This window comes from Acanthochromis polyacanthus, chromosome 10 (genome assembly GCF_021347895.1).
Source record: "Acanthochromis polyacanthus isolate Apoly-LR-REF ecotype Palm Island chromosome 10, KAUST_Apoly_ChrSc, whole genome shotgun sequence".
NCBI classification, from domain to species: domain Eukaryota; kingdom Metazoa; phylum Chordata; class Actinopteri; family Pomacentridae; genus Acanthochromis; species Acanthochromis polyacanthus.
The window spans coordinates 26,384,762-26,410,385 of NC_067122.1; the positions used below are offsets into that span (position 1 = coordinate 26,384,762).

The 25,624-nt window shown below is 40.1% G+C and overlaps 3 protein-coding genes across 3 annotated transcripts; all 3 read right to left on the minus strand.

Annotated features, from left to right (window-relative positions):
* Nucleotides 1–1,851: 1,851 nt before the first annotated feature.
* LOC127535906 (uncharacterized) lies at nucleotides 1,852–6,601 on the minus strand. The gene is made up of 2 exons (XM_051954901.1): nucleotides 4,174–6,601; nucleotides 1,852–3,239 (listed from the first exon to the last, which is right to left on the minus strand). The coding sequence occupies exons 1-2, from the start codon at nucleotides 4,917–4,919 to the stop codon at nucleotides 2,468–2,470; spliced, it is 1,518 nt and encodes a 505-aa protein (XP_051810861.1). The 5' UTR covers nucleotides 4,920–6,601; the 3' UTR covers nucleotides 1,852–2,467.
* Nucleotides 6,602–8,730: 2,129 nt separating this feature from the next.
* Nucleotides 8,731–21,152, minus strand: lonrf1 (LON peptidase N-terminal domain and ring finger 1). Its single transcript, XM_022206843.2, has 12 exons — nucleotides 20,292–21,152; nucleotides 18,551–18,669; nucleotides 17,794–17,916; nucleotides 16,577–16,765; nucleotides 16,347–16,464; nucleotides 16,050–16,125; nucleotides 15,714–15,828; nucleotides 14,946–15,067; nucleotides 14,646–14,804; nucleotides 12,852–13,014; nucleotides 12,592–12,741; nucleotides 8,731–11,908 (listed from the first exon to the last, which is right to left on the minus strand). The coding sequence occupies exons 1-12, from the start codon at nucleotides 20,587–20,589 to the stop codon at nucleotides 11,759–11,761; spliced, it is 1,782 nt and encodes a 593-aa protein (XP_022062535.1). The 5' UTR covers nucleotides 20,590–21,152; the 3' UTR covers nucleotides 8,731–11,758.
* A 1,870-nt stretch (nucleotides 21,153–23,022) lies between these two features.
* Nucleotides 23,023–25,619, minus strand: med7 (mediator complex subunit 7). Its single transcript, XM_022206844.2, has 2 exons — nucleotides 25,476–25,619; nucleotides 23,023–24,654 (listed from the first exon to the last, which is right to left on the minus strand). The coding sequence occupies exon 2, from the start codon at nucleotides 24,643–24,645 to the stop codon at nucleotides 23,881–23,883; it is 765 nt and encodes a 254-aa protein (XP_022062536.1). The 5' UTR covers nucleotides 24,646–24,654; nucleotides 25,476–25,619; the 3' UTR covers nucleotides 23,023–23,880.
* Nucleotides 25,620–25,624: the final 5 nt, after the last annotated feature.

A 25,624-nucleotide genomic window follows, 5' to 3' on the forward strand; every position in this document is an offset into this window, starting at 1 on the left:
ATTTGAAGATCTGCAAGCTACAACAGAACCACTTGAGGAGTACTTGGCCAATGCTGGCTGCCTGAGGCCACTGCGAAGGCTGGAAGACAAGCATCTGCTTGTAGACGACATCCTGATGTTCCAAGTGATACATAGAGTCCGTGGTCCTTTTGAGAGGTACATTTTTATGCTCTATCTCTCTGTCTATACATTTATAGTATATTACCAGATTTATGATTGCAAACTTTTGTTGTTATAATTTAATTCACCAATCAAAATGCTTGTGAATTTCTCTCAGATTTCGAGATGGACTAAGAACACTTGGTGTGCTGGACAAAATCCAAGCTCATCCAGAGAGTTTTTACCCTCTGTTATGCTGGACTCCCACAACCCTCACAGCTGATGTGGTCGACAGCCTCTTCACCATCCGCCTATCTCCAGTTGGCAGCAATAGGAGGCGTGCTGAAGAGGTTGTGGTTCCTTTCTGGAGAGACTACCTTACAGATGCAGAAGGTTAATATAGCTTTAAGTATTTCTTGTTTGAATTGAAGTATCGTCTTACTTGAATCTAATTTCTAATGTCTTGCTTTTTCTCTAGATCAAGAAGGAACACAGAAGCTGAGGACAATTCTTGCCTTTGCCACAGGAGCTGATAGTGTTCCTCCAGTTGGCTTCTCTCCACAACCTTCCATTGAATTTCTTCACCAAGAGTATGATGCAGGAACCACCTCCAAACTGCCCATTGCAAACACCTGCATCAATTGCTTGAAGTTACCACTACACACCTCTTACGAGGACTTTCAGGAAAACATGGACTTTGCATTGGGCAACACCCATGGTTTTGGCATAGCTTAATTTGTACGTGGGTTGCCTTCTCAGTATTCTATATTCCTACTCAAATGCAAAAATGTGAGTCAGCACTTAAATAACCCCAAAACACAAAACAATAAGGTGCTAATAAACCCTAAGTACAGGCATGATTGTCATTAAGTTAAATGAAAAAAAAAACAAAATATGGGGAAACCTATTGTGGATTGAGTTTTAAATGGTCTTGGAAGTTTGCTTTGTATTTTCTGTTCAGAATTAGGTTGCAGGCCATCTTGAACCCAAATATAATTTACTGTAACTTTTCATCGATCATTGAGTTCACTGATAAGTTTTTTTTGATTTCCACTGTGTTAACCACTTCCAGCTAATATTTGATCATCCGTGTTTGAGTAGCTGATTTCATGCTTTTCATTCTCTCCTCATTTTGTATTTTAGGAACTTGCATTTATTATTTTCTGTGGGCATAGACCAAGCAACAAACACTTTTCTAGTTCCAAGTATTTTTGTTCTTAAGCAACTTATGAAAGTTGACAGAATTTTACTGTCTGGCTTCAACTGAATAACCATGATAAAGACACTGACAAATGACTTGACATAAACCCTAATGACAGTGAAAATGCACTAGGTAAAGTATTGCTTTCTAAAGCTGATCTACACACAGGCATTATGTTGACATATCACCATGTGGCCTCTTGCGTTATATTTGTTCACAAGGTTGGGCCTTTATCAGTCTCATAAACCTCAAAATTCTCTCATGAGTTATGCATTAATGTTGTTTAATACAATTCTATATCATTGAAAAATCCATTTCAACTTGGAAGTTTTGTATAGCTTACAATTTTATTTCCTCTTTGAGGACATAACCTTTTATTTTGAAGAATCCATGCACTGTTATGTCAGGCCAAGAGGTTTCATTGCCACTGAGCTGATTGCCATTAAATTTGCTGCACTTATGAAAACACTTAGTCAAAATAAGAGAAAGGTTCTTGGTTTACAAGGTGTGGGTGGTTTATATTCTCCTGAATTGTTATAGTAAACTTTTTGAAGACAGGATGTTAAATTGTTTTTACAGTTATCTGTTTTAACATTCACTGCTTGTGAAGTGTTGTTTTCAAGTGAGTCAATGTACTGTATGTGCAATGTGAACTTCCATCTTTCCTCTGCTCTCTGGTCTGAGGTTTTGCTCTTGCATTAGACCTATATTCTCAGATCCACTGATGTATTGATGTGGTCATCCAGTTTAACAAAAAACAACACTGGTTAAAATAAGTAATAGTTCAGTCAATTTATTAAGTTCTCCACTGCTGAAAACTTCAATAAAAATACATTTTATGTTTCACCATTTTATAATAACACTTTGTTTGAACATTTAAAGTAAGAAACATGGCCATGTGAGGTTACACCTATAATTGTCTCAACAGCCCATATTCTGCATAGATCCATAAAACGAAAGAAAACAGCAACCATAAATTAAAACAAAATATGTTTAATGCTATACTATTCGGAAGTGAGTTTTTCATTTTACCTTGCATTACACAACTACAATGAGTAAATTTCCTGTGTGGGTCTTTTCTATTGTTGTAAATATACTTTTAGTTTTTGTCAAATCACAAAATATCTTTTGAAAGGGGTTCTTTTTTTGTACTCTGGGGCTATGCTTTTAAGATTGCCTTTCCAGAAAATGCACAAGATTGCAAAACAAATCTATACCATAGTTTCCATCATCTTCAAATGGATCAAAAGTCTGCTGAAGTGTTACCATTGTTGGGTCACTCAAGGTAATATTAATCAATGGAACTACAACAACATTGTTTGTCAGTAACTCTGAGTGTGGTATGTTGCCATCAATACAAAAGTCACTGTCTACGTCACAAATACCATTCATTGTTGGGTTATGTGTTCCTGTATTGTTGAGTATGCCCCTTTGCCACATCTGAAGAGGAGTTTGCCCTCCTTGTGTCGAAAGACCATGGTTATTCCACTGGTTCTGAAATTCAGTGGCAGCCCTTTGAATTCGTGGCAAGTAAATATAATGAAGACAAAATAAATGGAGCTCATTAAGTGAATCTAATACACCGTGCTCCTCCATGAAGTTGAAAAGATTAACAAAATGAAATGACACTCGATTTAGCTCTGCCCATAATCTCTCGATTCTTTGATTATGAACTGACCTGCCAGTTATAACACTATGTCTGTTTATTCCCCTCCTGTAAAGCATGAAACGGGCAACGCCAGTGTTTTCCAGTCCATGATCGCATCTCACCCTGGACGGTAATCCAAAGTTCTGAACACCAGCAATGAATAGTGACAAAACGCTAGAAGCTCTGTTGTTGTCTAGACAAGCAAGGTAGATGATTGTTCGGCTGTAACCATCAACACAGCCATGGAACACCATCCTCCATCTCACAAGCTTGTGGTTTCCATCAATGTGCCTATGAGAAATTGAAATTACAGTAAATTATGTGTGGGAAGAATGTCACAAGTCCCAAGATTTAGCACTAATAAGGGATGGAGTAGTGAGAGTGCCAAATTACAAAAATAAATGTATCAAAGATAAAAAAATAAAAAAAAGTGGAATAGAGAGATGAATTTATGAAATAAAAAATAATGTTGCAACATAAAGCAATATTAATCAAAAGATGAAACCATATAAGAAAAGGATAATAAAAGCAGAATTATAAAGACAAATTTAAAAAAAAGGAAAAAAGTAAGCGGTTCAAGCCATAGACATAATAAAGATCATTGTCTATGATTAAAGCAATGACAATGTGGTGTTTAATGTGCGCAGTAAAAGCAACAATAAAGTAAATCTCAAAAGCAATGGTAATGTACTGATAATATTGTTAAATTAATTTGCTTTATTAAAGCACATTTTTTTATTTGTCTTTATATTTCTGCTCTTATTAGCCTTTTCTTTTATAGATTTCTTTTTTCAATTAATACTGCTTTTGTATAGTCACAGTATTTTTTTATTTTATTTACAAGCACATTTTTTCTTTTTTAATTACTGTACTAAATTGTCTTTATATTTCAACATTTATTACCTTCTTCATTTATGGATTCATTTATTTTTCGTTTTTTATTTGCTTTTTCTTTTATACCTTTACTTTTGTAATTTGGCACTCTCACTTCTCCATAATAAGGTAACACACACACACACACACACACACACACACACACATTCTTAATATTGACCTCTTTTGCATTCATGCTCAGTTGATTTTGCTGCAGACTTAAAATTGTAAATTCTGGACTTAAACTTGATATCAGGTGTTTGTCTACTCTTTTTGTTAATAATTTTTCCACCATATCAAAGTGGACTGTAACAGGCTAACTCAGTCCATGTTATGTTGGGAATTTACTCACCATAATTGATTTGGGGTTGGAACACTGTAAATTCTTCGACGAATTGTGTGGCGTCTTCTGAGGGACCTTCCAATAGGATCGATTTCTCGTAGACTCTGTCTAACACGCCATCTTTGAATACGCAGCCCACGTGACCTCAAGCTCCCATATACATATCGTTCACCTGCATTTGTGGTAGACTGAAGAATTTCACCAACAACTCTTGTCAGGTTGTCATTTGATAGTGCTGTATATGTCAGAGGCTGAATGCCAAGCCGCTGTCTGTGCCTGTAGAGAGTCCGGCAGCTTACTCCCAAGCATGTTGAAATGCTTTGCCAGTTCATTCCAAGGGACACTAAATGAGAGATCTGCTCTCTTGAAATGCTGTATCGAGGTCTGCCTTGATGTCCACTCAGGAGAGATGGTGGCAACAGGACATGACTGTTCTCAGACCTGGTTCTTTGTCTGGTTTCAGAAGCAGTCAGCAAAAAATCAAGAAATCCACACAAGGACTGTAGTGTATTGACAGCTTCTCTATTTCTTGGATCTTCCACAAATCTTGGGATTGAGAGAAATCCAGATAAAGTCTGAATGTGCTCACGAAGTTCACCATGTAGTCTCTCATGAACATAACAATCTGTAGCTTCTCCATGCAGTCGTTCAATACATTGTAAGACATTGTTGAAAAAAAATCTAAGGTCATTTTCATCGGTACTCACTCCCAAAATGAAAAACAGGCAAAATAGGATGAATTTGAATCGCATCATTGTCTAGTTTCAGTGTTTGATATCTGGTAAGGATAAGCCAAGCAGGTACATGTATTTCCAGGTTTGAGAGTCACTTCCTGTTTAAATGTGGACTTCCTTCTTAAGGAGGGACTTCCTGTGTCCCTGGAGAATGAGTATGTATGTGTGTGAGAGAGTGAAAATATATGTATGTGAAAGGAGAATGTGTGTGTGCGTGAGAGAGGAGAATATATGTGTGTGAAAGGAGAATGTATGTGTGTAAGAGTGTGAAAATATATGTGTGTGAAAGGAGAATGTATGTGTGTAAGAGTGTGAAAATATATGTGTGTGAAAGGAGAATGTATGTGTGTGAGAGGAGAATATATGTGTGTGAAAGGAGAATGTACGTGTGTAAGAGGGTGAAAATATATGTGTGTGAGAGGAGAATGTATGTGTGTGAAAGGAGAATGTATGTGTGTAAGAGGGTGAAAATATATGTGTGTGAGAGGAGAATGTATGTGTGTGAAAGGAGAATGTATGTGTGTAAGAGTGTGAAAATATATGTGTGTGAAAGGAGAATGTATGTGAGTATGAGAGAAAATATATGTGTGTGAAAGGAGAATGTATGTGTGTGAAAGGAGAATGTATGTGAGTATGAGAGAAAATATATGTGTGTGAAAGGAGAATGTATGTGTGTGAAAGGAGAATGTATGTGAGTATGAGAGAAAATATATGTGTGTGAGAGGACGAGAATGAATTAAGTCTTGTACGGCCCCTCATAAACAAGCAAATAAATACAACCACAACCACAAAGAATGTAATTTCGCCTAAAGATTAGGTTCTCAAAAAACGTTGGTCTCAGGAAAACCATCTTCAATGTGAGTAGCCAGGCAGAAAAGACACACAACTATGCCACATTTTTCAAAACGAAAAGCTGCAATTTCGGAATTGAGCCTGAATCATAGCCACGTTAATAAGGTTTGTAATAAACTAAACCGTTTGTAAATCAATCAAGAATTGAGCGAGTTATGAGTGTTAAAGTGAGGAAATCATCCACCTTACCATTGACTACAGTACAGTGCGCCAGAGCAGTCCCCTGTCCTAAGATGGCCGCCAAGTGACGCCGCCGCCGACTCCGTCTCGAGACATCTAGCGTTTGTATATATCTATGTAGTTACCCTCCATAAGGCTCGAGGCTGGATTCTCCTAAAACTGGCCGGACCAATCACCATGAAGTGGAGAGTCAGAAGGTGGGCGTAACGAAGTGACGACAGAGGTGCAACGATTCTGACAGAAACAACCGGTGCAGAATAAACAGTTATCTTTCGACTCAGCTTTGGCCACAGCCCTTAAAGATTTGAAGCTAAAATTCAACTTGAAAGATAAACAAAGGACGGCACTGAAGTGTTTCATTGAGAAGAAAGACATATTTGGACTTATGCCGATGGGATATGGCAAATCCTTAATATACCAGTTGGCTCCGCTGGTTGGGAAGCTAATGGGACTTAGCCACAATCCGCCGGTGCTCTCGGAACTACGTCAGCCTATTCGTTGCATTGATTGGTTGTATACCTACCCAATTGCTGCAGAGGGATTTGATAGACAACCTTTTAGCCCGCCTCCCTCTCTGTCGAGCTTCCCTAGACCCTTGTGCCGTCAGAAACATGGGTATAGCGTGGCTAGGCTACCATTAATGTACTTCTGGTCCAGCCCGGTCTCACGGGGATTCGTGAAACTGTCACGTCAGTTTTTGTTTCGGTTTCGTGCGCACCAACACGATGTTGTCATGTTTTTCGTGCCGCTCACCACGAGCGAAACCCGCTGTGGTAATCACATCTGAAAGTGGTTTATACCGGCGGATTCATGACGATCTAAGCTGTCCATCGGCGTTTGCGGCCGCCGCTGCGGCCGCTGTTGCGGCCAGATGTCAGGCGGCCGCAATGGCGGCCGCAAACGCCGATGGACAGCTTAGATCGTCATGAATCCGCCTAATTTGCATAGGAATTTAAAGAATGTCCGGCGGCCGCAGCGGCGGCCGCAAACGCCGATGGACAGCTTAGATCGTCATGAATCCGCCGGTATAAACCACTTTCAGATGTGTTTACCACAGCGGGTTTCGCTCGTGGTGAGCAGCACGAAAAACATGACGACATCGTGTTGGTGCGCACGAAACCGAAACAAAAACTGACGTGACAGTTTCACGAATCCCCGTTGTCTGGTCACAAAAGCTCAGAGTTTGGTTTCCACGGTTTAAAATGAGCTAGTTCCTGTTCAAAGTTCACAAGTTGTAGTTTTGTTCAAACCAAAGTCCCCCCAAAAATGAACTGGTTTAGACTTGTTTCTTTTGGTAGTTTTATTTATTTATTTATTTATTTGGATTAGGTGCTCTGAGGTATTCTTGCACATTGGAACCTCCTCCTACTCATCCATCCCTGAACCCCATCGGACTGAAGAGATGTGCTGCTTCTTTGCTTGGCCCACAGAAAACTTCCATTTCCATTTTTGCTGAGGGAGTCTTTTGTAAAAGTGAATTCTGATCCCAAACAAGTGAAAATGGCAGATTTTCAAAAATGTTCCTTTTTGAGCTGTGCAGCTTCAAACTGTGGTAGAGACTGCTGGTTTTAGTGTAAATCTTCAGTGATAAGGAGAGCAGTATTGTTGTAATGTGGACAGAGGTTTATTTCCAATTTTTTGGGCAATGAACACAGGACATATTTTTTGGATGACCGCAACACTGACATTTATGGCACATATCTCTGAATATACAATGGCTTGCCAAAAAATTAAATATATTGATGTAAAAGGTGAAGATGTCAGTGTCCCCAAGTGGTCAAACAATTTTGCAGAACTAAAATAAAGACAACTGTGAGATTAAATATCAGCCTAAATAATATTTGCTACATTGTTGAAACAATTAAATCTTCCAGACCAGTATTCAGGAGGGGTAACATTTGGAGCAAATGGAACTTTTAGAAGAAATATGTAGCAATATTTAGTCTAACTTTGCTCTAAATGTCAAGCTGTGCTCATTTGGAGGTTTAAGAATGTGAAGTAAACAATCATTCTGGTTGAGTTTTACCCAACTTCAGCTACTATTTTTACCTAAATAAACCCATTGTGCACCGAGCACCAAACAAAAGGTAGAAAAACTTAGCAACTGGCCAGTGCACATAGTAGAGAGCCAGATATGTCCCTCTGGAGCTAGTTGAGCTGACAATATAGGATTTACACTGATCGCAAGCCCACAAACACAACTGCAAATGACTGTTAGTTGCTCTTTTCCAACTGTATGCAAACGTTTGCTGCAACTTTGTGCCGTGATGAGTATAAATGGCTTCATTTCCTGCAAATATTATTAAGCACCAGTTAAAAAGGAGTGTTTCAGTATTATTTTACATCATGAATAAATAGTTTTCTCTTTTATTAGGACTCTCCTGCATTGTTTAATATTTTACATCCATTTCACCATAATTTCATATAAATATATTATGCATAGAAAACCTTCAAACATCCCAAAATGCAACTGAGAAGCCACACAAATAAATTTCAACTATACATTTTGCTTACTTGTAATAGAAGGCTCTTGTCCAGACCTGACTCAAACATTTTTCCCTTTTATATATTCATATATTTTTCCTCTATATTTTTAACTTTTTTCTCTGTCTGAAGAGAAGACCGTTTGCATGCTGCGTTTCTATTTTTGTTCAGTGCTCACTTTCTGTCATGCTGTGAACTGCTAAAGTCGTGCCGCTTCCATTTGGCATGTAACACCACCTTAATAACTAGAAAATTGTCAGCAAGACTCAAATCCCGCTGACACAAAGCACGCAAATTAAACAGGGATAATTCAGAATTAGCTTTGAAAATCTTTATTTATTATAACATTTAAAAAGTCATCCAGGGGGCAAGCAAATAAACAATAATCAGATCATGACTTTTCACTGCTCGTGGCTTAGACTCGGAGGAACAAATGCAGATTAATCAGACTGAAACTTCATTTTCAGTGGGTTTAAATAGCCCTGATGCTGACAGAGACATTTCTAAACTTAGAGTTAGAGATGTCTTCAGTTCAAACAGACCACTGACCATCAGACCACAGCGGCCAACACTTCCTGCAACACTTCACAGGAACACGTGACCATGGTGCTTTTCACAGCCTTTACCGAGTACACAAGTGTCTTTCTCATGGGAAATCGCTGCCAGGACTGGGTCACTTATTCTTCTTTGTGTTCTGTGTTGGCAGACAATGTTCATACAGAGCTAAACTGTGTTGGAGGGCATTTTCTGAGAGGCCAATAGCACTGCAGAAAAAGTTAATGGACGCCGGCCAGGGTATAAAAGCTGCAAAAGCTGGAGTCTAAATGAGCTGAAATGAGGCTTGACTGCGCTGCAATGTATGAGTAGCACAAAGTTTGAACCTATTCAGTGATTATAGGCAAATTAAATCTAAAAATGGCGAAACATGGGGTGCATTTTTCATAGGAAATTTTGTTCTGTATTCAACAGAGTAAACTAAAATGAGACTGATGGCCGCGATCGGCATACATCGCCGTTTTATTCAGAGAAAAGTGGTAATAAAAGTGACAAACGGAAAAATGCATGGCTGGCAAAAGAGAGAAAATGTGTGGGGAACGAAAGCTGAATTTTAGAAAACAAAAGTGACTTCAGTATGCCAAAGTATCACTCTTGGAAGTGACTCAGGGAGGTGAAAGTCAGTGGACATGGGCTTGTTATCATGTACTGCTGTCATGTGTTTACCACAGACACTTACGACTCTAGAGCTCTATGAATCTCAATCCCTTTTTGATTTGAATTAGCTTTAATCATCTCTGGTAAGAAGAGACTGACCTTCACATTTCATTTCATTATTCAGTGAAATAAACATTGCTAGCTTTGGAGACATCCTGTGATAATTGGCACATTTTAAAGACATGTGTGACTTCCATTTTCACTTCTAGATGGCTTCAAAAAGTTGCATGTTAACAAATGGGGGGGGGGGGGGGATGCATTTCTTCGTCTCAAGTGGACAGAGTCTGTTAATCAAGTAGCCAATGCTGCAACAGTATTCATCAGTCTCATCAGTTTGACATTTAGTCTCATGATTCCCGCTTTCACTCTAAGCCATACCTACATTATCATACCAGCAGGAAACATACCAACTGTGTTTATGAGCGTGTTTGCTGGACGAATTCTTGGCGTTTAAAGTGATATGCTGGCCATGAAAAATGTCTATTCACCACCCGCCATACAAAAGGCATGAGGGTCCATGATGTAGACAGACGTGAACACAGTGACAACTCAGCTAACTAGTTCTATAAAGCTTTTTTTAGCATCGAAATATCTATGGCACATTTATCAAAGTAAAAAAAAAAACACACAAATATCACCCAGGCAAGCCCGTATTTGTTAGTAATTCAACTATACATAACTGCAGCTTCAACATTCCATGGAATGTAGCACTATATCAATAAGAACCGCACAGCCCATAATCTCTGTCGCATAGAAACTCTAAGACTTGCAGGTGTCCTGATGAGTTGGCCCTGGCACTCAAAGGCACCGTGGCTGGTGGTAGGAGGGCCGGACAGACATGGAGACAGAGTAGGGGGCCAGAGGTAGGTGCCACAGCCTACGCAGAAGTCCCATAGGGGGAACTCAGTCCTAGTCAGACCACAACCAATGCTAGTGTTATAGCTAACTACCTGTATGTTGCAGCTGTCCCTGGACAAGAGATATTAACATGGCGACTTGCTTCTCAAGGGAGCGCACAATACAGTAGCTGTTATCAGTGCTGAAACACGTCATACCTCATTTAAAAAAAAAAAAAAAGAAAAAGAAAAGAAAAAGAACAGCTACTTAAAATGAAATGACTGAAAAAAAATTATTTACAGCCAACACACATACATAGACTGCTGCATTCCTACTTGACCATTAACATACAAAAATCACAGGATCATACTGTAAAACAATACAGCTTCCACTGACCGACTCGGTGCTCTCCGAATTTCACAGAAGTAATTTTCCACTGGATGATAACAAACGGCATCCAGAGACAGCAGCTTTCATACATTAAAAAGAATTGCTGCCATGTGAGACTATAAATTATTATTGCAGTATTTGCTAATACTAAAAACATATCTTTAAAAATTATTCAATAGTATGAAATGAGCCATATTCTGTGGCTGCCAAGGCCAAATGGATGCAACTAAAATGCAAGCATTGCAAACGGTGCTCTGCAGCATCACTCAGAACGCCCAAACGTGATTACCTGGAACGCATGAACTTCAACCCTCTGAGGCACATACTCCTGCAAATTTCTACAAATTGTGTGTGCTATTAAAGTTATTTTCACTCAAAACGTAACTATGATAATGCAAAAGGTCCAATTTGAATAGGCAACACATGACAGAAGAGTAGACTGCACTAGCTTAGCTGTGGGGGGAAACAGTGACACCCAGTGTCCATTTTCAGCAATGTTATCTGAAATTTCATGATTTAGTTAATCAACAAAAAATAATTAAGATGACCCTAAATAAGAAGCATCTTTGGTCGACCCTGCAGTTCTTACTGGTACAGCAAGTACAACGTGTATTCACAAAACTATTCCGGTGTAAGAAAGATAACATATGCAAACTCAAAACAGCAAAAACCCGACTCTGTACAAATGCATTGTGTTCTATAATAAAATCACTAGCCTTCTGCTACTGACCAGGTGATTTGGCCTTGAGCTAGGACTTTAAAACAGTCCCTCCATGATTCAGAGTAGACTCAAACCCAAGCTGAAACTCAGTGTTGTGAGTGCATTCACTGGCTTCATGCCACTTGTGTATATGTGCTTAATATTCGACTCTCGCTGTGGCCACGATACCACTGTGCTGCGGGTTCTAGCTCTGAGAGAAGTACTCAAGGACGAGGCGAAGGTGTCCCAACCGGTCTTTGAGTGAGGTCAGGGACAGGACAGTGGTTTGATAAGCAGGGTCCAGCTGAAGGACAGATAGCAGCCACCAGCACCACGCTGGACCATTGGACGAAGCCTAGAGGAAAGTGAATAAAGTTAAGATAGAAGTCATCACAGTGATGCATTAAGAACAAGCCCATTAGCCCTACTGGTACAAATAACATGATAATACTGCCACTCTTAATTTTTCAAGGGAATTTTTTAATTTCTAATGTTCTGACTTCATCTCAACAGCTTGCAGATACTCTGTTGCTATAAATGTTGGTTTTCATTGCAGTCAAAGTGCAGTATGACTGGCAAACTCTGCATGGTTCCATTACCACAGAACAACCAAGCTTTGTGGGAAAAAACAGGTAGAAGCTTATTAGTGAAGAATTACCAATCAAAATGAAGTCTGAAAACTGAATTTAAAAACCTGCAACGTTCACACACTAGTAGTAAATAGACTAAAGCATTCAGACATGCTTATGAGCCACTGCATCTGTATAATAAGTATGAATGGTCTGGGATGTGAGAACATTTAACTTACATACATATAAACATACATATAAATTCCATGAGCACTACTACTAAAACCTAACAATAGTAACTATCCAAATTTTCGACATTTCTTTGATTAATAAGATAATAAAAGAAAATATGGCTGATGCTCAAAAAAACATGTAAGATCTCTGTGTTTTCTGGACACAGAAAGGCAAAGGGGATGTTAAAAAAGTTTATTGCTTTGAGTCACTGTCACAATCATGTTAAGGCCCGAACCTGAATGTTTTCCTCCTTATCTGGCATCGTGCCGTATTGTCTGTTGATCTGCTCGCGAATGCGGCTGCCGAGGCGCTGGTACCAATCCTGGGCCTGCTGGTACACGCTGTCGTGGAGACACTGTAAAAGCTCCAACTCACCACCATCAACCTGCAAAGTGGGATGCGAAGACATTAAAATAAATAAATAATACATTCAAATCTTAATGTTTTAATTGTGCACTTTGTGTGGGTATAGTTTGTAGTCCTTCAGACCCTGACCTTAAGGTCCTCCAGGTACTCTATATCAGCGGTGTGGTAGCCATCCCTCTGACCCCTCTTCAGCACCCTGAATCTGCTGCCACCCACTGTTTCCACATAGGAGCGTCCATCAGGCAGCAGCTCCAGACTGAGGATCTCCAACATACAGCCATAGTCTGCAAACCTGAAGCACATCAGACAAAACATGAGTCTTCAGGTTGTACACCTTATAATAAGTTAAGCTTTCTTTGCTGAATTCTATATCATTCTGTTTTATATGTATTGTTCTGTAAAAAATGATGAGCCAAATTTGTTTGAGCCAGTAATGCATTCAAACTTCTTCGGTTTAGTACCTTTTCAAGGGATCTTCAGTTTGAGAGAACACAAGAGCATAAATTTTGTGTTTATATCTAATCTAACAAATCTATAATCACAAATGTGACATACAAAGAGAATTTAAAACTTTGTAAATATATTTTAAAACCCTGTCTACTTGTGATTAATCAAAAAGGGAACAGCTCTGCTTCATAATGATGATATCATTGAAGTTCAACTTCTCCTAACCTTATAAGTTACGTTGGGCTATTAACTATTTTTCAGACTGTCAAAACACTTTTTTTTTTATTTACACGAAGCTGTGTTATTCATATCCATCCAAAGTATTTTGCCACTCATTTATAAGTTACTCTATTTGTATGTTTTTGCATATTTAATTCACAATAATAATCTTGCTGGGAGGGCAGCACAGTGACTCAGTGGTTAGCACTGTTGCCTTGCAGCTAGAAGATCCCTAGTTTGCATCCCAGCCTGGGCCTGGGATCTTTCTACCTGGAGTTTGCATGTTCTCTCTGTGCATACGCGGGTTTTCTTGAGGTACTGCAGCTTCCTCTCACAGGCCAAAAATATGCTGAGGTTAATTTGTGATTCTAAATTGTCCATAGGTGTGAATGTGAGTGTGATTGTTTGTCTGTAGATGTAGCCCTGTGACAGCTGGGATAGGCTCCAGCCCCTCAGCGGCCCTAATGAGGATTAAGTGGTGTATAGAGAATGGACGGATGGAATCTTGCTGGTGAAATTAAAAGAAATGGCAAAATGGTGTAACAACATAGTCAGACCGAGATAAAAATGCAATGCAGATCTGTGACCATGCTGCTATTTTCCACCCCTCCAAGGTTACATATGACTGATTTAAACTTTGCCCGCTGTGCTGCACTGCTGACAAACCCACCAGTCTCCATCCAGCCTGCTGTGAGCTTCACAGCTCCAGAACTGCTCAACATGGTCTCTCCACACCCAGACAGTCTGGTCTAAATGACTGCAAAATACTGCAAGTAACTGCTCTAAAAGCAAAGGGGCCTTTATCTAACTTGGTTCAACACTAGATATATTAATATTTCATTTCTGCCCAGGTGGCCTTGTGGAACAGTGGTTATCACTGTTGCATCAGAGCAAGAAGGTTCCAGGTTCAAACCTGCTGGTCTTTTGCACTTTGTGCAGAGTTTGCATATTCTCTCTGTGCCAGTCTCCAGGTGCACGGCTTCCTCTCACAGTACAAAGACATGCATTGTACTGGCAATTCTAAACTGGTCATTGGTGTGTATGTGTGCATGGTTGTCTGTCTCTTTGTATTAGCTCTGTGATAGACTGGTGTCCTACCCAGCTTGTACCAGCCTTTAGCTCTTTGTCAGCTGAGATAGTCTTGTTACCCTCTACAGGATAAAGCTGGTTATAGCAGATGGCTGAATTAATGATTTTTGCCCTAACTCACAATTTACATAACTCTGATGCTTTGATATGCTGCCGTGTGTTTCTTACCCTTTGCCATGCTCATAGCTGCACATGCCAAACTTCTTAGTGCCGGTTTCCATGCAGCGACGCATCATCAGCCGGTATCGAGGTTCAAAGATGTGCAGCGGGCAGGGTACTCCAGGGTACGCCACCGTGCAGACAAATATAGGGATGTCCTTAGTGAGACTGAGAGAGACAGAACCAGAGAAAGAGAATACAAAAAATGATGGAGACAAAGATGGAGAAAGAAAAGAAAAATGAGAAGATTTTATGAATAATGCATGATTTAAGTTGGTATAATAAGTGTAGACTGTGAGAGATACGTACTTGGACAGTTCAGCCATCTCTGCATCATGGATCTGCTTCCTCTCAGCCAACTGAGAGGGAAAAAGTCGGGTCATGATGTCCTGAAGCAGAACTGTGGGGTTGTACTTCCTGTTTCTGAAGTACTGGGAAGAGGAAAAACTAAATCAATTGGCTACAATGGAAACATTATGATGTCGTTCAGTGACTATACATAACACCATGAATGTTCAGAGGAGGAAACAGTAAAATAATTCTGTGTTGCAGCAAAAAAAAAGAGGAAAAAAACATAACAATCAAAATTTTCCCTTTGTATTTACCACCCACTAACCCTAACCCTAACCCTCATTTTGCCGATTTCAACAAAGCTTTAGTGGATTTAAAATACGCTAACTAATTTAGCATTCCACTTGAGCATAGTTTCATATATGCATTTAGGTAAATCCATGCAGACTGCAGTGTATTTTGTGTCACAATCCCATCAGTACAATATAGAAATGAAGAACCATTAGGTTTTCTTGTAATTTAATAAAACATGTGGTTGTTATCACATGACACAATTATCAGTAGAAGATTCTTTCAACCACACTGCCACCATGCTACAACAGAGGACTGTTGATTGCACCCTGCATGATCTAAATTTAGTGCCTGAAGTCCACAATGTGGTGGCAGCAACAAAGCTTAAATTATTAAGCAGCTCTTGAAGGGGAGATGCTTGTGAGTAAAAAAAAAATAAGGCCCTTTTAGCTACTAGGTTCAAAGTAGACATTCAGAGGGTCTGCAGGTGGTTACCTCTTGTAGTGGCTGCTTGCAGAGTGGACAGCGGAGGTTGTGGTCAAGACTCCTCTCTATGCAGTTTTTGCAGAAAGTATGACCACAAGGAGTCGTGACTGGCTCAAAAAACAACCTTCAGAGGAGAGACACAACCAGCAGCTTTATGGACATTCATGCTATTTGTACAGTGGATTTACAGTCTGGTGAGTGTTTGTGTACCTACAGAACTACTGCAAACATTAACCAGACAGAGAGGAGAGTGAGAATAGAATCAGCCTGATATACGACTCTGCTGCAGGAAAGGCGCAGACAGCAATGCATCATGTATCACAGTGAGTAGCACAGAACACTAACCTAATGCACAGAGGGCACTCAAAGTCCGACACTGTGAGAACAGCCAGAGTTTTCTCACGGCGGTGGTTACTTTCACCTGAGACAGAAAGAAAGAGGAGACAAAGCGCTGTCACTTTAAGGATTTTTGATGAGTTTGTCCTTCTGAAGAAGAAGCTGCGATTATTATGCAATTTCAAACCATCTGGTGGGTGTTATGGGAAAGCTCTTCATAGTGACAATGGCAACGATGATTCAGGATGAAGACAATGATGATGAAGATGACAGTCAGACCATGAAAAAAAATGTGCGTCGCCCTACCTCTGCCATGCCCATCTTCCTTCCTCATCATCATCTCTTCGTCCTCTTCAGCAGTAGGGAGGAAGGAAACAGCTTGGCAGAGGCTGAGGCAGCACTCAGAACCTGTGTCATGCTTCACCTTGGCATCGAAAAGATACACAGTTACATCAGTTAGGATTCACATTTACATTCAAGCACCTACCAACCCACAACCAGGCATTAAAGCACATTTTCCAGCATGAAAAGCTTACCTGGTGTGCCTCTCTCTTTCCTTTTCCCTCTCCCTTATCTCCGTGTGGATGTTTGAAGCCCTCAGAATAAGTTGGCCCCTGGGAGCCGCTGAGGGTGGTGATGGGATACGGCTCTTTCAGATACTCCGACACCACCTGCAAAATGCAGGGCACCTCTTCTGGCACTGTCATTCCCTCAGTCTCCAGGATCTGCAACAGATAAGAAATCAGTCACAAAAATGCACCAGATAAATATATTTTTTTAATGAGTGCAATCAAATAAAATCCAATGAAGCAGGTAGTACAACGCAGATTTCAAGTTAATATGGATGTTAATATTGAATCTTACCAGAGTAACTACTAATAGATTAAAAAAATAATAACATCAAAGAGTGATTCAATTTAATAAAATTCCACACAAATTAAATCGAAACTGAAATTTAAAAAAAGAAAAAGGAGAGCAGACTAACCCTCCTGTCGTCCTTCGGGTCAAATTTACCTGTTTTAAAGTTTTAAAAATGTGGAAAATATATATATATTTTTTTTTCACAGCAAAAACTTCCACATTTAAAATTTTTTTAGGAAATTTTTGAACTTTTTTGGTGGAAAAAAATAATTTAAAAAATTGTTTAAGAACATTCAGAAAAAAATCAACCAAAATCCAGTGAATTTCACTGTCAAATTTGGGAATTTTTTATTTTAAAAAATAAAACTTTTGACGGAAACTTTTCAGGAATTTTCTTCCTGAAGATTTTGCAAATTTTTATAAATTTGGAGAAATTTTTTCTGAATTTTTGGACTTTTTTCAGACAAGGCAACATCATTTTTTGGTAAGGACAACACGAGGGCTAAAAAAAAAAAGCTAAAAATGTAAAACTTTAATTGTTAGATTGAACATATACTGGAAACAATCATGCAACGTAAGTTTAACTTCTGAACATAACCATGATGTGACCTCTAAGAAAAAGTGATACTTTCATTACATCATCCATATTGCATTTCCTCAAATAATCTCAAAGGTCTGTAAGCTATCCGTGCAGCTCTCTATAAAATGCTGTAGCAGTCTATCTCTTTTGCTGCTTTAACTTCATAAGTCCAAGCTCTTTCATACGGCAAACCACATCTCTTCTCATCTGTGTGTAAATGTATATATTTGATACAAATGCTATGCTCTGTACTATAAATAATAAATCACACAGAAATTCAGTTCTGATGAGCAGTCAGAAAGACGAACCAACCTTCTTGATCTGGCTCTTTGCAGGAACAAAGTCAGCTTGAAGTTTTAGGCAACGGTGGAACTGGATGAGAGCTTCTTTCTGCTGACCCATTTCCAGCAGGACATTCCCTTTACGAAAGAAGCCCTGCGCACACAAAACAGCCATCAGCGCATCGGTGCTTGCATAACCAAACAACAGCACAGCATCTTATCGTAGAGAGCTCAAAATTTGCAAAGCACAACCTCATCAATAAGTTGATTGGATTTATGCTGCTGTTATAACAGTTTTTCCTGTGTTCATACCGTCCTTTGCCTCTTGCATCACTGTAAACTAAATTGGTAAATGAGAAAACGTACTGTGAAATTGTGACATAACACGTCTCTGGAAATGCAATGAAACAATATAAGGAGTATACACTGATGCTTTCCTACATTAGTAGCGAGCCACCCACCGGCATGGAGTGATTAAATGACATTATGACATAAGTAGCTGTTTGCATAACATTGTGAATGACATAACATCAATAAAAGCAGAAAGTTGCTCTAAACGGGCCAGCGTGGCACACTAAGGCACGGAAAAGCAAAACATTAAAAGAGGCAGCACCTTTTTTCCTTTGGTTATGTGTGTGCCATTACATGCATGTTACAAAACCAACCAACCGAGCATGTGGGCCTAAGTTCATCAGAGACCTGCACAGTGGAAAACTGCACTGACATGCTCTAAATTTGTCAGCCTTAATGACTGGGTGTAACACATTTGTGTCCGTCTCCTTTCTCACCTCTGTCCAGATGGGACGAAGGCAGCAGAGGTAGTCGAGGTCCGTCAGAGCATCGGAGAAACGCATCAGGCCCCAGTTTGCTTCAGCTCTGTATACCTTCAAGCTTTGATCCTCTGGGACTAAAGATGCAAAAACAGCAGAGAGAAAGAGAAGAGAGACAAACCTTGAAACATTGTACATCTTTTTAAGAGGTGAGGCTATGATAGATTAGGCTCTATTTACGCTCCACAGTACATGCAAACATAAAACATGCACAGGCTTGCAAACACCCTGCATAACAAGCATCTCTGTTTTTCCTGGAACATTAAGGGAATCTATCCAGAAATGTGTGACTCACCAACATAATATAATAGATTGCTATTGGCACTAATACTGACCTAATTAAACGCAACCTGACCAATCCCCTTAACTGCTACTTTAGAGTCACATTATGAAACTGTAACACTACAAAGATTTCGAGCTGTCTATCACCACATAATCAGTATTTGAACAACTGTAAAACAACGCTACAAGGGTAGATTTGTAAACAGGATAGCTCCAACTGGCACAGTTAATAGTCCGTCTACATACTGTTTCAGCCGTGTCTATCTAAAAACCATTCAAGAAATCTAACTATGGTTTCTGCACAAATTTTTACAGGTGTCATGTAACCAAAAAAAAGCTTGGTATAACAGCATGTGTGTGTGCAGTCTGGGCTCAAAGAGTTACTGTTGCATAAGGCTGGTCATGTTTATATAGCATATTTAGGCCTTTACAAATACAGAACCAGTGCTGGGCAACGCTCACATTGTGAAATAACAAATGGAAATTTGCTAACCTTAAACGTCCAATGACAAAAGAAACACTGGAGTAGCAAAAACTACCTGGAGACCATTGCACAACAACCTACAATGCTGGCCCAAGGGAACTAGCAATGTTTTGGATGGGCAGAGATGGCAAGCAAGACAGTAATTCAGTGGCACTCTGATTCACAGTAGCACAAACACGCCTACGATCCCCAGGATGCCTACTGACTCAATCAACACATCCAGGGCAGAAGTTGTCCCTTTTACTTCCTCACGGCTGCAAAAAGAAAATAAGGTCAACTGCACATGCAATGGCAATTTTGAGCTTTGAAAACATATCACACAATAAATAGGAAAGTCTGCTCTGAAGCACACAGCTTCTCTCAGCCTGTTCAATAAATTCTCCTAGTCAGCAGCTGTCACTGCTACTTTTACTGTGTGTCATTCTATGTGGGACTAAGACAGATGGGTAAATGTTAAACCCAACAGATGCAGTTTCAGCTCTTACACAGCACAAATCATTGGTTGTTGTTTAACTGAAATGGTTCAAAACTTGTACAAAAAGAGAAACAAGTCTCTTTCTATAAACCTCAGACAGAAGAAGGATCATCTGGGGATTGTTTATTGACCCAGATATACATTCAGGTCATGGACAATCTCTGACAACGGATGCAATGAACACTGTGACATCCAGATCTGTGTATGAAACACCAAGTTGCATCTCTACACTTCACCTCCTGCATCCCACTGCTGTGCACATTTTGTAGCAGAGAGGGCTGCACTCGCTGCCACCATCACTGGGCACCAGCCAAAATTGTGTGCAGTGCGTAAAACTCACCAGCACGTCTCCTTGATGTCAAAATTAGGCAAATGTGGTTTCGAGGTCTCTTTTCTTACTTGCACATGAAAGAAAAACTTCAGCACAGGGCATGCGGTTATGCAGATACGTCCCTTACCTAAGCGCAGTCCCTCGTTCGCGATGCGTAAAGCTTCGGAGAAGTCGTTGGCTTTGAGTTTCTCCTGAATATGGCACTTCATCCTTGCCTCCTCGGGGCAGCACTTCTCCACGACACTGATGAGCAGCACGTTGTTCTTCATGCCTTTCACCTCTTTTTGTTTTAACTTCTCTTTGCACGACGGACATTTGGACGGGAGGAAGCCCCCCACGCACCTCCGACAGAACGAGTGGCCGCAGGACATGGTCACCGGCTCGCACATCAGGAAGAGACAGAGCGGACACTCCAGCAGATCCATGGCGAACACGGGGTTATGTCACCAGAACAAGGTCCCAGAAGAGTTGTTGCTTTGCTCGTCAAAGTGATGCGGAGAGGCGGTTCTGGGTAGTGTTATTGCACGGACCATTTAAACACCACACTGACAGCTAAGCGATACGGTAAACGTGTCCCACATCTGCTCGAACCGCACCGTTTTCTGTCCATTCGAGCCCTCATATGCTCACCTCACAGACTGCTCCTTCTCCTGTAAAATGTGCTCGGTGACATTTCGCTTGCAGCCCTAACTTAGGTCTTTGGTTTGGGGCATAAGTGACGTCTTCCCTTTTATGAAACAGGTAAAAATAAAGACACTCGGGGTCCAGTTCCGACACGCCGCTTTCCTCGACGCTCCAAACTCCACAAACGCCGCACAGACCCGACCAGTGTTACAAGCACATTAGTATTCTTTCATTTTAATACTCCGTGTCCGTTTTTAACCCCCGGAGAAGTATCCACAGCCACGAAGAGAGGTTACTGTGTAACACCATTACATTACATAAATAAAGATCACGTGACGCACAAGCGCGCAATCCGATTGGACGAAAGAATGGCTTTCCGCCCTGTTGTGAAACACAAGGATGCCGAGTTTCATAACATAATTCCTGCGACTAAAATTCTTTGCCTTTATTTCTCCTTTGGTTTAATTGAAACATCAGGGTATGGACTGATAGTCCCATGTGTCCAGCAGCGGTGGGGGTGATGTTTTCCTTCACGGTGCAGGATGTGGAAGTTACCTTGACACAGCGCAGGGAATCCCAGCAGAGGATAATAATACCAGCCAGGGGGGCGGGTGGAAGGATCATCACATAAACCCGGTCATGTGTGTTATTCAGTTACGTATCCTTCAGTGCGCCCCTGTTGTTGTCATGTTTAAACCTTGAAACTGTCTATGCGGAGGTCCGAAATGCATAATGACGCCTAATGTGCTGTTATTGGTCAATTCAGAAACGTCAGTGTGCTGCAGAGACATCAGTGAATCTCAGTATTCTGGGGTCAGTCAAATGAGGCTAAAGGCTGTGATTGGTCAAATACAAGCCTTTCTGAAATTCACATTAATGTAGCCTTGCTGCCTCCGAGGGATACAAATGCACCAAAATCAGTCTGTGTGGGGGGGAAAAACATGCTTTGTATAGCATGTGCATCAGGACACATTAAGTAACGTTTGTTTTGCACAGTATTCCCCAACGACCATCACTCTACTGACTTCGGAAAAGGTTTTACTTCAAGAAAAACTGTCAAATTACCTCCCAAAACATTATTTTTATCTTTTAAATTGAAAAACATGGGAAATTTTCCCTACACAGTCAGATATTAGCATTGTATCTGACCAAAACATAACTCGTACTGAGATTTCTACAAGTTTGCTCTGACATCTTGTCATAATTTCATCAATGTAATTCATACAATCATTAGAATGGATTAAAAGTGCAATAAATTAGATGTGGAAAAACCTTTCAAATGCCTTTTGACCAGTGTAGTTACAAGCATATTTATGCATATCACTAACTAATGTCACAGAAGTATATTTTAATATTTAGTTTCACCCTCTACAGGTGTTGTAATCCTTCTAAATGACATCTATGTTCAAGTTTCCATAACTAAAGCCATGCATTTGCAGAAGAACACTAATGAAAAAGTTGCATTTCTTTCTTTCTAATGATCACATACGAATAAGCCGCTGTAAGGTAACGAAACACCAGTTAAACTGTTTAGCACTTTACTGAAAATCTGAAGTGAAAATGCTTAAGGGAGGGAGGTGCGACTATATAACTACAGCGTCAACACTCTGACCTTTCCATAACCACTCTAACAAGATTATACAATCTGCAAGTCACAGTGACGAGACTTTAATGGTCTGCAAACATGTAATAATGTCAGTTCTTCCTAGGGCTAAAACAATTCCTTGAGTAATTACATTACTAAAATTAGTCGAGGCAAACTTCTCTGAATAGAGACTTCGTTTATTCCACTAGACCCCAGGTCATGAATTGGTGGACCACGGTCTGAGTCCAAACCCAGATTTTATCTTAAGCGGACCTGGACCTATGATCAATACATAAGAAGAGGATTTTAAATTTGACAAGACACTTGTATTTTAACCAGTAGAGTTTTTCTAGTGTTTACAGATCAGAGCTGAACTGGGAAGGCAGTTTGACATAACCAGGCTTTCTTTGTGTGAGCTGCTCGACAAAAACTAAAACCTCAGCGTTAACAGGCATGAAGGTGGTTTTCAACTTCGTTAACTCAAGACTTTCAGCCTCAAACTCGTCCACACAAACAGGAGCCTTTAACGCATCATTTGACTCGTTTTCCGCATAAAATGAAACCATCGGGTTGTTTCGATGGAGAGCAATGTAAGATGGTAAAAGCACTGCGACTGGAAGTTCTGTAACACAGCAATGGTAGAAAACTGTTACATATGCATAATTTATTTATTTTTCCGATCACTGCAGCTGATTATTTCTAGGAGACAGCTGCTCAATAAAAGTATCAAACTTCATATATTCAAACATGATATTGTACTGAAGTGCATGTAGGTCTGACACTCTCATATTGAAGGAAATCATTTTAATTTGTGGCCAAATCAAAGTGAAACTGATGGTACTAATTGAAAATTCTGTGTAATAAATACCGACAAACTGATCAGTTTTCTTATCAGCTGCAACACCAGCAGTTTAAACATGAAAGCATATTTATGTGGCTTCTGCATCACCAACTAAATACATGTGGAGTTCCCATGGTTTTGAGTTTTAGTTGAATACCCCTGTACCACACCATCCTGTTCTGCCAGGACGGTTATTTCTTTTGCACAGCGCACACACTTCCATTTTTGATGCTGTACTGTGCATGTCAAGCACAGGATCCGACTACTCGATTAATTGCCACAATAATCGATAGAGTAGTCGATTACTAAAATAACTGATAGCTGCAGCTCGCGTGCTTGCATTAAATTTTGTGACCTGATATGTCTACCCTTGAGCTGTGGTGACCGCACTGCACTCCTACTGCCAAAGAGGATTTTCTTTATTGGTTTTATTGCAAACAATTGAAAATTGGCAGCCCAATGGATTTGTGAAATACTTCAATTTCTTGAATATCTTTACAGGAATTGGTAATAGTGCCTATATCATAGGTTCAAAACAAAGCACCATTCAACACCAAGTAGAATTTCAGGCCCAGAAAAATCAGAAAAACATATTCATATTTACACCAAGTACAACACAAAAACACCATGTATGTGTAGAAAACAAACAACTACCCAGAATTACACCTAGGCTAATTCATCAATAATACTGCACATGGCAGCATCCTGGTCCCATATTTTGTCCCTCTTTGATGTGGGGATGTTCTTGTCCTGGTGACCTGCTGCCATGCAGCTGCCGCCTGCTTCCTCTACATCCATAGGTTCTGTTTTTAGCCTGGGGGCCTGCCCAGAGGAACCACCAACACCAACTGCTGCAGACACACTCTTTGTCCCATCACCAGGGCCTTCTGAACCCTCCAGCTGAGGTAAGTCATCAGGTAGTGAGGCAAGGCACCCCTGGATCATCTCCACCACCCTCTCCAGATGTTTCTGGAACCTCTCTGCCGTCTCTAGCCTCTGTCTCTTCTGCACCTCCATCATCACCCTCAGTGTCTCCCTGGCTTGGTGAGGCCTGTACTCATTGATCAGATGGTGCATATGAACAAACAAAAGCTTTATGTCCTCCAGCTTCTCTTCACGCTTTATACTGCCAGGACTTTTGATAAGGATGTCCAGCAGGTCCAGAAAGTTCACAAGAATGGACATGTTGAGTTTCTTGAGCTCCCGTTTGTGGTCAAACTGCATAGGATGGAGTCTCTCGATGCCTTGGCTCTCCAGAGGCCGGATGATAAGGTCATCGCATTGGAACTGGTTGCCAAACATCATGTAACTGTCTCTGATAGGTGGAGGTGGCTTGGGAGCCAGACCCTTCCGGATATTTTCATCTGTGTACTCCTTAATGTACTGCATAGGCGGAGGAGGCAGAGCGCTGACCTGCTGTGGTTCACCCATGATGTGCACCTGAAAAACACAAGTATGCACAGTAATATACAAATACAGAATTCAAGTACCCACTAGAAAGAATGGGAACTCTACAGAGAATTGAAAATGTATTACGTTGTCATATGCAAGTAAGCTATTACTGCCACAGCCTATCCAGCAATTCTGCCCAACTTTAGTACTTGTGAGTATTTTAATTTAAAAAAAAAAACTAGATTCGCTTAATTACACGTTTTATATGTAAAAACAAACATTTGCAAAATAGAAAGCAATTAAAACTTTTACAAAATCTGATGCTTCTGAGTAAGAAACTCAGAAGCATTAATATAAATATTATGGGATTAAATTCGTGCATTCATATACTGAATATGAAGTATACTCAATTAAAGTGCCAGGAGCGTTACAGTAACATGTAGTCTTGCAATTTAAATTCAGTGACGTTAATTATGTTTAAATAGGGAGATTCCACTATTTCAAGACATAACTAAACTGTCTATTTCGCAGTAAACACAACACCTTCCCAATACAAAAAAGTATGCTAAGGAAAAGTTATCCTGCAAGTTGTCTGTAGGTATAACAAACGATTCATACCAGTTGGGTTAGCGATTATCTGCTGAGGAATATCCCTGACCAAACAGTATCATCTGCTACCGAAAGCCGCTACGTTTGTTACTGAATATGTTACATCTTCACCATCAGATGCAGACATTAGCTGAGCATTTTATGGAGAAAGCTAGCTAACTAGCTATGCCGCGGCTAACGTCCGCTAAACACTTACATAAAACTTGAGGCTAATTTGTAACACAAGTAAATAAAAACGCAGTATTGCTACTTATACATACCTTCTAGAAGACCCTTAGATGCTCAACGTAGACTTCAAATGTGAAATGTCACTTAAGTACAGGACCGGACAGTTAGCTCATGGCTAGCTTAGCTGCTTCTGTTCACACTAACAAGATGGTTCGTTTCTGTTCTAACTCTATTGGCTCAG